This window comes from Corvus hawaiiensis, chromosome 26 (assembly GCF_020740725.1).
Source record: "Corvus hawaiiensis isolate bCorHaw1 chromosome 26, bCorHaw1.pri.cur, whole genome shotgun sequence".
NCBI lineage: Eukaryota > Metazoa > Chordata > Aves > Passeriformes > Corvidae > Corvus > Corvus hawaiiensis.
In genome coordinates, this window is record NC_063238.1 from 812223 (window position 1) to 824761 (window position 12539).

At 41.2% G+C, this 12539-nt stretch overlaps 1 protein-coding gene across 1 annotated transcript in view; it reads right to left on the reverse strand.

Moving 5' to 3' along the window:
* Window positions 1-12539, reverse strand: part of KLHL14 (kelch like family member 14) — a 59341-nt gene that overhangs the window by 14680 nt on the left and 32122 nt on the right. Inside the window, exon 3 of the mRNA XM_048287056.1 lies at window positions 2481-2570. Coding sequence (XP_048143013.1) covers window positions 2481-2570 — 90 coding nt within the window. The remainder of the gene's footprint in view (window positions 1-2480; window positions 2571-12539) is intronic.

A 12539-nucleotide genomic window follows, 5' to 3' on the forward strand; every position in this document is an offset into this window, starting at 1 on the left:
AAAGGCTGAAAGAGGATAGGAGTGCTGTCTGTAATACTTCAGAGGAACGAATCTCCAGGAGGGGAAAAACTATTAAACTGAAGGCCAGCCTTGGCATGAGAACAAGGTGATTTAGACAGTCAAAGAATAAATTTTACTGGATACCAGAATAAGGCTCCTAGTTATTCAGAGCAATTGGATTCTGTAATAGCTTTCTAACAGGAGTAGTGGAGGCCAAAAATCCAACTGCTTTTCAAATGTAGCTTAGAAAATTTACAAAATGGGACTATATGATTCCTGTGATTGCAGGAAAAGGAACTGATGACCTACTTAATCTGCCTGGTGTAACTGTTTTGACTGCAAATCTGGACTTCAGTTTGAAAGAGAACTCTTATCTACTCCTTCGCTCACCTGTCAGGAGATTGCACATGTTAGGATGCACCTGTCAGAATACAGAACCTGGGACAAGTGAACAAAAATCAGGATTAGCAAATCAGGATGATGGGACAAAAGGAGGCAGATGCTGTTCTCTGCTCTGCAGCCATGCCAAAGGGTGCTGGGCTCTGAAGGTTATGAAGTTGGTCTTAAATCCATGCCTGTGTTGTGCACCCTGCTTTCCTCAGTGTTTACTCATGCAAGAACCCTTGTGACTGGATAGCCATGGGAGGATGTGTAAAAGTGAGAAAAAATGTCTCCCGTACTTTCTGGGCTGTCAGGAAGTCAGCAGAGCACAAAAGAGGCATGAGCACTCCTTAGGGTCCACGCAGTTTCTCAAGAGCCAGATGGTCTGATGGCTAAAGCAATGCCTTTCCATTGCCACCATCTCCAAGATAATTCTTCACACTGGAAATTCTCATTTGAAGTAGAAGCTTTGTGAAGCCTTGGCAAAATGGTTCCAGGTAGGTCCATCTGAAGTCCCTCCTGGGCTCTGAGGATAGCAGATGAGAGCCTGAACATAAATTCAAGTGGGTATGTGTGAACTGCCCCCATGTAGCTGCACATTTAGAGCAAATTGGTTTCAAGAAAGAATATGCCCAGCAGTAGCACAGGATATAGTTTATGATTTCAGGTCCACTTTCAGTAAGATCAATTTGATAAAGAGGTTAGTATAGCAATGCTCATATCTCTTTTATTTCTATCTTCCCTACAGAAAAAATCCCAGCACTGGTATTCACAGGACAGGGAAGTTGGTAGATGTCTTCAGCAACATCTTCAGCTCAGGAGTTGATCCAGATCTAAGCAATCTCAGAATTTAGGTACTATTCATCTCACAAACAATTGTGTTTGATTCCTGTGTCAAATGCAGGATATGTACCCCTTCTACCATCTCTCCATCACCTTCCAAGTCAGTTTCCACATCTTTAAAATGTGGGTAATTATACTTCTTTTCTTTTACCCTTCGTGTGACATGGCCATTTAATTATAAACTGTCTGGAACAAGGTCTGCCTATCCATATGCCTACCACCAAATACAACAGGGGCCCTCACTGGATGGATGTGGCCAACGATCCTAAAAGAAATTGTCATTAGTGATACTGCGCTGTCTCCTGTTTCAAATAAAGGGCATTCAACAATAGAACTAAAGGGCCCTTCTCCTAAGACATATAGTGATATTCTTAACTACACCAGAAACATGCTTATAGGGTGGCCTGGATTGTTTGTCTCAGTTTTTAGGGAGTGAACAGATGTAACAATTTTCTATAATTTGGTTTAGTGCAGATGCTGAAATGGGGCATTCACAATAAAATATATGCAGTATACGTAATTTCAGCTGGATCCTCTGGTGTTTTAAAGTAAAAATGTGTACCTGCAAGCTGTTTTATGGTTTCTCAGTCATAATTATCTCTGTTACACAGACTGCTACAACTACAACTCTTTCTTCATGTGCAAGCTTTTTAACAATGTCTTGACAATTCTGTGAATTTTGCAAGGCATGGTATTCTCCTTTTGCTTTGCTCAGAAGCCTGTTAAATTGTTTAATTTCTCTTTTCGGTAAATTTATGAAGTAATCAAATCAAAGAAGGTAGCAGCAGATAATCTATATGAGAAGCTCTTGCACAAGACTGAAAAAAGGATCAGTTTAAGAATCTCAAAGTCTAGATAATTAACACATTAACAACTTGAGCTGCGAGTATCTTGTTTGACAATAGAAAAGAAGCATTCATCTACTGCAATTGCATTATTACATTATGACTGGAAGGAGACTGGAAATGAAGGTTAAAATTCTTAACAGCTGCTGCCTGGTGCATGCACTTGAAAGAGTCTGTTCTGCTGCCTGTGGCATTTCTCAAGGGATGTGGGAGCTGATGAATGACAGAGATGCTAATGCTCAAGTACCAGATATTTATTATATCAACACTGAAGAGTAGCCTTTACTCAGGTTCAACAATTAGGCTGAGGGTCCTCAAAATCCCTTGCTAATCACTACATCAGCTGACCTGACAGACAGGAAGGCACAGGAAGGCAGATGCTCCCTCTGCCTTTGAGTATTCTGTACATACCATTAGGGTTCCACTGGTCTTCTCCTCCCAGCACGAACAAGAAGTTTTCCACTTCCACAACACAGTGATGGGCACTGTTGTATGGCATAACTGCAAGCAAAGCAAGAATTCTTTGTCAGCTCAGGATCCTGATTTTATCAAATACTTCCTCTTTACCATGAGAATGAGTCACCCCAAGCAGGTACATCCACTGACTTAGCAGCAAACAAAGCCACTTTTTAGTAAACTTACGCAATTCAGTTTTGAAAATAATAAAGGAAAAAATCAGGAATTCTGGTCCCTCAGTGCCCCCTCACCTGCCCAAGTGCCATACAGGCCACTCTAAAAAGAACTTGTAAAAAGGGGTGAAGTTGCATGATATTTCCCTGAAAATAAGCAGATGCTAGGAATCCTAGTATGCTAGGAAACATTAAAAAAACCTCAGCCCAGCTTTGTTCTGCTGGTAATGTTTCCACAAGAAGAGTCAGTATGTTCAGTAGCTTTCTATTACACAGCAATGAACAAGCTGCATTTCCATACAGTTTTAAGTTTTTAAATTAAGGTCCTGCTGATTTAATGCCTTTTCCAAATGTATACGCTTAATTTCCTGTACAATGTCATTAGCAGCACAATCACACATCTTCTATTCATCTAATCAGGAAGCCCTTTGTTAACAAAGATCAAAACTGTGGCATTAGGTTTGCAGTATCCCTTTTTTGGGGGGGGAGGTATTGTGATTACTACGGACCAGCTACAGATGCAAACATCTATTTCTAAAAATTTACGTTTTCCACTGCAAATGCTAAAATGCAAAAATAAGGATTACATGTACATAACACATACATATTATTGCACTGTGCCATACCCACTGTAATGATATTATATGGAAAATGTAAACTTACACAGCATTGGTTACCATACCACATAGAGTAGTTTTGGCCCAGTGACACCAGTAGGAAAAATTATGTCCTTGTTCAGCTCATCATATGGGCACCTTAAATCTAGGTGAGGACAAATGGGGAGGTGATGTGCATGTACAGGCAGGGAACTTATTGCTTGACACGGATCAACAGAGCACTTAGGAAACCAGTGCAGTGGGAAATCAATATGACTCAGGGCCAGCTCTTACTTTGTGCTCTTTTGCCAATGCCAAAAAAAAAAAAAAAAAAAGAGGCAGCCTATCTCACACTTGGATTATTTTGGGTGATATATCTCTCATTTCATTTGTTTTATTATCTTTTATTTTTCTCGGAATGCAGTTGTGCAGTATAGCATATGCAAATAATAATAAGAAGAAATACGCACAGCTTTGCTATTTAGGACATATTTTCTTAAAGATCAAGTGGGCTCATTTAAGCCTCTTACTGAAGTTTTTGCCCAGGCAATGATGAATAAATAAGGCATGTTTTTAGTTTCTAGTAAAGGTCGAATATCTTTTTCATAGTCTGTGCTCTTACAAGTCACATAAGTGAAGCAGTTCTTAAATTAGGCAGCCAGGTACAGTGAAAGTTCATTAATTAAAGTTATTTGTTACTGGTTCACTTTATATTGACTGGGAACTAATCCTATACTAGACATTGCAAAAGATATTACCTAGAGATTCCTACAGTAGGACGAAAGAATGAAGTTGGTTTTTGCTATCTTTTGAGACACCATATCATCATTATCTCACTTTTTAGTCTTAGACACTTCCCTATTTTAAAATCATCTCTCTCAAAACTACAGAACTTTTCTTGATTTTGTGGATTCTTGTAGTAAATAAGGAATTTGGTCTCCCATGAGAAATTTGCTGCCTTCCTTAGATGCTTTTTGGGACCCTTCCTCTTAAGACAAGACTCCCCAGGATCAGTCTGCAAGGGCTTCAATTTTTAACTAATAGAATGCTATATTATGGTTTCCAATTAAGTCCAAGCTGGTGGTTGCACCCTCAGCCTCTTCTGCTGGTCAGTCTGGAGAGCTCCAGCATTTACAGAAAAAACTGTCTGCAGGCAGCACACATGCATATTTTTCACATTGTGTTTTCACTTTTGCAAACATTTGTGTCTATTTATCCACCACATTGACACAAACAGGGTCAGTAGAGGAAGAAATTCTGCTTTAAGCTTTTCTGCTGTTCCCATGCATATAAGGTATGCAGTAGGACTCCCATAATTATTATGATAATTAAACCTTGAAAACTAATGGCTTAATCCTGGCTCCTACTGAAATTGATGGCAACATTCCTACTGATACAGGATTGGGCCCAAATGACCCAAACTACCATCCATAACTCACGGGAAAGCTAAAAGGAAGCTTGCCTTAGAAAGGAGGGTGGTATTTGGCCTTCAGAAAGAAAGGTGACTGCAATAAAACACTGCAGACCTTTACTGTGACCTTTGTTTCTCTCAGAGCTTTGGGGAAAACTCTGTTCTTAGTCTCATGAATCTGCCCATGGGGCTGAAGGGAGCTGGACAAAACAGGGAGGATGATAACAGGAAGCAACACTGTGGACATCTAAGAGGGAAGGGATTCTTAACTGAGAAATCAACCACCTCACAGTCTTTCTCCTTGACCCCTCAGAATCATGGGTTGGTTACACACAGAAATCAAAACTATGTGAGTGAATTTTTCCACTATAAAATGTCACTTGAGAGCACAGAAGACTTGCACTGTAAACTGTGATTCTTGTGAGCATACACCCAGATAGGACCTAACTTTTCATAGACAACAGTCAAAATTACATGGCAATGAGCATGCTAAATTCTAGTAGAAGCAATCTTGTCAAACTCACTGGGCTTGCCAGGGTGTAACAGGAAGAATTTGCCCCACCACATGGTCTGGCCAGGCTGCCGCTTTCATTAGTTTTACACGAGTCTTTGTCTGCTGTTTTGCTTTAATAGTGTGAAAATCCCATCTTCTCATTTTTCAGTTTCAACTCATTGGAACACCTGCCTGCCCCATGAAAAGGGTATTTGAAGAGAAGTTTGTACGCCACGCTCAAACACAGCCCGGTGTGAGTTTTTAGCGTGTCAGTCAGTGAGTTAGAGGGAAAGGGTAAGGAGAAGCTAATCAGGATGAAATGAGATTAAAGGCTGTCTAATTTTACAGCAACTGTGATCCATCAGCCACTGTGAAAGTGACAGTGGAAATGAATGATGGAGACAGACAGGTGGGGCTGTACATTTCACTGATTTATCCTCAAATGCACTGGGCCTTATTTTATTGAGTGAACATGACCGCATTTATCATGACTGTCATCTAAACCCACTTCCCTCCATTTAAAAAGGTCACTTTACTAGGAGGGAGTAGGATAGAGGCACTTTCAAAACAGATTTAAAATTTAATAACACATGTTTATAAAACCCTGTGCAAGAATTCTTAACTTTATTAAAGACTGATTTAAAAAGAAGGTGAAAACACTATTAAACAGAGGTGAAGATAAAAGCCATGGTCATCTGAGAAGCATGTTTAGATACCAAGGTGATAGGTGCCAGGGAAATATGTGAGATAGACAGATTATAAATAGAGTAGTTGAAAAACCACCTCTTCTAAGTCCCTGCCCCTCACACACATTTCCAAAACCTCAGGACGCCCATGCCCGCCTGGACCAAGAGCACAAACAGGTCCAAACACCCCTGCTGAAGACAGCACTCCCACCAGCCCCCTTCCCATGCATTTGATGTGTGATTGGTAGGACACCCTTGGTAAAGTGGAAGGCAATTTCTCAGGGACAGATATGTAACATGCAAAGCATTCTAGGTGAAAACCAAATGGAAGATTTATACTTGAGAATGATCTGGAAGGCAGTGGACACCAAGACTGCAGTGGTGTTTGCTAAGAAACACTTCACTACACAAAGATCAGTGACATTGTGCAGGAGGTGACACTCAGCTGTTCTTCAGATACAGATGCAGGTGGAAGACACAGCAGCACTGCATATCAGGATAGATATCCCAAGAAGAAATTCCTCACATATACCGAAGCTCAGCTAATAAAAAGTACCAGACAATGTTCTGGGACCTACTTTCAAAATCAGAGACTACAGGTTATAGCCAAATGCTCAGGAAATCAAACACTCTCAACTATGAAGCCTGTGAGGTCAACCAGATGCAATGATGCTTCAAAGGCACCTCCATCATACACCTCACACACCTAACAAGCAACAATGTGTGCTCTTTGTCTTACCCAGTTTTGCTTAGTTTCTGCCAATAACTGCACGTTTAGGAAACAGCATCTGGTTGTGCTCCATACATTAATCAAAGGGTCATCGGCTCCTCCTCCTCCTCCTTACACCTTCCCGTCTATCGTCCCTTCAACACTAACTACCAGGGAAGAAGGGAGAACTGGAATAGCACTTCTCAAGACAGGAGGAGAATGAGCTCTGGTCCCAGGAGATCTGAAATCTGTGATACAGCCTATAGCCATTCCCCTGCTCTGCTAAAAACTCCTTTCAGAAATTGTACTTGATTCCTCTACTCAAAAAAACCCCTCAAACCAACCAGAAAACTCCAAAACTAAACCCCAACAACAACAAAAAACGCAACCCCATAAATTTTTTACTTCCCTGAAGCATTCAGCTGCTTGAGATACAGGAGGTACTATAAGGAAAGCCAAGAAATCTCCTCCTCAACTACTGCACATCTTGAGCATGGCCCCTTCAAGACTCAGTACACACCAAGAAGTCATGCTCAGCATCTCTAATGACCTGGGCAGATGACGCAAGAGTGTGTTTCCAGAACAAGGATGTCATTATCAGAGGACATATGGAGTCAATTATGACCTTCCACAATATTAACAGTCTATCCTATTGACTACATAATATTCAAATACTGCTTCTTGAAAACTGGTTATTTCTGCAGCTCTGAAGAGGGCAGAGCAATGAGAGATGTCTCCTTCCAGTACAGAAGGCACCTACGGACTCACTTAAGGAGACTGTGATTTGGTCGTGGCAGACGCAATATTCATGCAGAGACACAATATTCACTTAATTCCCAACCCTATCGGCAAAATGCTGGGCAGACCACAGCTGGTCCAACTACTTCCTGAGAACAAAGTATCAGATACTGTTCACCTTTCTGTGTTTCATACATCATTTGCAGAAAGACTATGCATTTATTACAGAATGCTACTTGCTATTTCTGACCAAGGAGGTTATATAAATTAATACTGGGATTCCTCTGTGAATTGTTCTGTTCAGTTGTTTGTTATTTAGTAACTGTGGGGAAAGACTGACCACGACAAGTATGAAATTCTAGCCTCAGTGAATGTGGTGGTAGTTCTGCACTGGCTTTAAAGGCATCACATATTCAACCACTGGTATTTTATACTCAAAGATAATAAAATAAAGTTAAAAGAAGAGAACAATCAACATAGATGGCAAATACCCGCTAACATTCCTGGCCAAACTACATTCTGTCACCTCAAATTCAAGCAAATACATGTGAAATGTTTTTTCTAGTAGCATAGCAGTGCCAGCCTTGAGTCTGAGCTCAATTCATTAGGGGATGCCTGGGACAATCCAACAGCAGTTACCACAAGCAGAAAGTCTTATGATGAAGCACTGTACCTCAAAGTCACCTTTGAGGAGCTGCACCACTGAGCTCAGCTGGAAACTTCACCACCTCTTCCTTCCCATGCCAGTTTTGTGGCAACTTCATTCAAGCCATCACAAGTAGGATGGGCACAGAGTTGCTGAGCTCATCTAGGACACTGTTCATACTTCAGCTGAGGCTACAGGATAACATGAGCACCAAGAAAGAGTTATCTGAGCAGATCAAAAGTCCATTCACAACACAGTGAATGATATTTTGTACTAATTAGGGTATTTCTCACTGCGAAGATGTTTCTTAATAATGAAAAAAAAAAATCTTTTCATTCAAATGTCAAGAGTTATTCTTTTATACATTCTCTGGAGTAACACCAGCCAGGTTTTTCCAGAGGTCAGGGGGTTTCTTGGTTTAGTTGTTTCAGTGGGCTAAAATTTTCATATGTGAGCATCTAAAATAGGACACTTCAATTCATGCTGAGACACCAACCAGGCAAACATAACATCAGGAATAGCTAGCATGCTCAGCTCCCTCCTGAGATAAATTGCTTTAAAGTTACTTGGATGCAAGTTCTGAGTACAGACCTGTCTGTTTCCATGGGCGAAATTCGCCCAATGGCAGAACATTCTATTGAGTTTACAGCAACATATACATTTGGCTGTTTGCATGATCAATTTTTATCCATACACTTTCAAAGCCACAAGCACCCATTTGGATTTCATTTGAGTAATAAAGATGCCTACTTGGATCAACAATGTTTAAATAAGGAAGAAAAATACTGCACTCACACCTCAAAAACTGATGTTCCTGTACCAAAACCCTGACACAATCTTCCCCAGGAAGTGCATAGAAAACCCATACACACTCTGCTGTGCTCCCCTGCTGCCTTCCCCATGGGAATGACTCCGTGCAGCTGAGCTGCTGATGCAGCTTTGAGAAGTTCATGAAAGTGAACACACCTAACATCTTGGCACGACTTGGAGCAGAGGATGTAATGCATGGTCCTGTAGAAAGACTCAAAGTGTCAATTTTTCTTGTTTTGTTACTCCCTGCTTACCCACCTACCTGCTAAAGGTTGCCCCTCACCATCCAGATGCCCCAGGGATTTCCACAGACCATTTATCAAGAGACACTTGTCCACCACCATGAGTTATGCAATGTTACCTCAGTGATGGTTGCTCCCCAGTAGAATATCTTGCGTACCTACTCAGGCCTGGGTTTACAATCACTGAAGTAGAGCCCAACATGTATTCCTGGGAAATGACATCTCGTCACATCATAACAGTCTCATGATGTGACATTTTGCACAACAAAAGCTTCTCATAGACGAAATGATGAGTAGTCCCTGATGGGAGAAAACCACTGCAGAGTTGCTAGAGAGCTCTGGAAAGAAATATTGTTTTGTCCCACAGGGGGCTTTCAGATTCTCCAAGATGTCAGCTCAAGGACATGCATTCCCTTTTCCAACAGTGCCACGGGGCAAAAAACCATAACCAGGAATGGTGTGTTAATGCCCAACTGCTTGTGACCAGTTGTATTCATTTACGGCTCAATTTCTACCTGACCTTGAGATGCACACATTCTCCTGGTCTCCTCTGAAGGCAACCTTCCAAGCTCAGGACAATCACAGCCCCTCCTTATGTTTCCCTGGCTGGATCCTGTTGATGCTCCTCGGGGACCCATATCTTTAAAGGCATTAATCACATGCAGCAATATCTTACTTGGCCCCTACTGCCCCAAAACCCAAATCTTTCACAATCTTCTCTCTCAGTCTCACTACTTCCTACTCTGCTCTCAACTCCTGCCTAACATACTATTTTAGAGTTACCAAAAGGTTTTGTTTTCTTTCCCACTAAGTCTGGAAATGATTCCAGAAGAAGAAAATGTGATTTTCCATTTGGAAAACTCTACATAGAGGAGGGGTTTACCCATATTTCACCGAATTAAAAAGGCAGTTTCAATACACCTAAGTTCATTCATAGTAGATAAACTGAATTCACTGCTAAAATTAACTGCTACGGATTTTTCAAGTTTTCCTTTTAAATACTTCAGTATTTGCAAATGAAAGATCTTGTTTACAAGAAAGTCCAGCCCATACCTAAAGAACTAAAGCAGAAGATGATGGAAGGATCTGTCCAATGCCTACTACCTGGAAAAAAATCTTCCTTTCCCACAAGATATATACCTCATATGGGTATCTGAAGAAAAGCCTGGAACTCCAACATGTTTAACTTCCAGCATGCCCAATCACAGCATGCAGAAGCAGAAATGTCCACGTAGGAGCTAGACAAATATAAATACAGAAGGAAGCACAGGAATCGATCCACATAAATTAGGTAACACCAAAGACTGGTTTCTCCAACAAAAACCAGGCAGAAATGTTTCTCTCCTAGACCTCTCCCCACAGATGAGCTCCTAAGGAAGGGGAATGGCAGACCCATGGACAATTTTCAAATTCAGGGTAGGAAATTTGACTGGCGCAGCAAAACCACATACTTAAGTAAAATTGGCACAGATTACTTACTTTGTAAATCTATACATAGAAGACAAAATGAGAATGTATAGCTGAAAAAAAATCCATTAATAGATGTGGACTAAATTTATGCTAATTTTCTTCTGCTTTGTATAAAAACAGTACCGTTTAATATTTTCATAAAACGCAGCTGTGAAAAATGTGTTGTGATGCCTACTCATAACAATCCAAAAAATTCACTCCATAGGAGTACTCATACCAAAAATTTTGTCCTGTGTTCTCAAAAACCTTTTGTGGATTTAGAAAGCAGTCAGGAAACAGACGGAAAACCACGTTTCTCAAAACTGAATACCAAGCTAAGTATCACAGCACAAGTAGCTGCTATTTAAATCAAGAGGTGTCAAAATTCATGGGCTGAACCACATTCACATGGAATCACAAATAATTCACAAATCACACACTAGTGCATGGTCATGGACTGCTGACAAACAGGATGAAAGGTCATATTAATTCAAATCACTGGCCATGCTGGCACTGCAGGATTCAACATAGAAAGTAGACTAAAGTAAAGCTGTTGTGGTCAATCCCAAATACTTAAAATATACATAACAAAGTATCTTTAACTGGCTTGCATCTTTTGTTGAAGACATTTATTTTGCAAAGAGTATTGTTCAGGGAAGTATAATTTTCACTTAGGGGAAGGAAAGCAAGGATTGAGACACAGAGTCTGCATGAACGAAACTGGGACTCACTGTGCTAGTAAACATGGCTTGGACCAGGTTGTGGTGGAGACTGAATTGAATAACGGAATGAAACTGAAAATGGCAGGGATGGATCAGGACAGGTCAGAGGGGACCTGGCAAAAGCACTGGAACTGGAGGAAGAGACAGCAAAATCTGCAAACACAGCAGCACATACTGATCCAGAACTCTAAGACTTGCAGTCTTCACATTCCTCTGCTGTCAGCACATCTGGGTGGAACCCAGTCATGTGAACACCTCCTGGTTCCCAGGAGAACCTTTTTGCTGAAGGTCCAGTCCCATGCACACCAGAGGTCTGCGGAAACCGTCACTGCAAAAAGCACTTCAGCCCCTTCTTGTCTCAGGATCCATCATTCTTTGTGATGGCCGATGCACACAGGAAACCAAGAAATAAACAATCAAGAAACCACATTATTTTTTTAAGGTGCATTGAATTTAAGCCTGATCTGTTCCCCACTAGGCTTCCCTGCCTGGCCTCACGAATTGGAGTGAGCAGGAGTGCAAGGCCATGAGAAGAAGGGAAGGACTGATGTATTAGCAGCAGCACCAGTTTGGATCAGCTTGTAATGGTTGTGAAACTTCAACCTCAGCACATAATACCAAGCCATTAAAATGGGTTTAACCCAGGGTTGCTGTGGCCCTGCTCCTCTTACAGCCCAGGGAATCCAGGCCAATCCTCATGCTAGCACAGTCTCTCCTCGGAACCCCCCAGTGAGTCTTTTTAAAGCAAGAATCTGGCAGAAAAATGATCCTGAAAAGAAGAAAGTATATTTTCATTTTGGTTTAAGCTGTTTTTTTTTCTACAGCTACCCATTTCTCCTGTTCTGAGAACATTAATTTACCTGTGCTTGATTTTCAGAGCCTGATTTGATCCCTGTGCCTGATATGCAGGAGTGCTCTGGGCTCACTTCTATAACAGAAGCAGGTGGGAGAGGCCATCTGGAAAGCATGGTCTGAGGGGTCTTGAAATAGGCACCCCAAAATAAAGGTTACCTTTGACTTTAACCACATTGCACCTCTGTTCCTCATCTGCAAAATGGGAACAATGATAGACCGTGCTCCTCACAAAGAGGATGGTACAAAAATACCATAATGAATGCCCATGAAGCAGTTAGCCTCTGTTGTTGTGAAGTCTGTGAAGAAAACCTTGTGAAAAAACTGTCTTCTGAAGATTTCAGAAGCATGTGACAGACAGGATATACCTGCTGAACAACAGAGCATTTCTCAATGCTGTGAGCAGAAATTCAGCGCAGTCCCTTCTGTGCACTGACGTGTGACAAAGAATAGTGTGTGATATCACTGGAGATTTTATCTTAGTGCT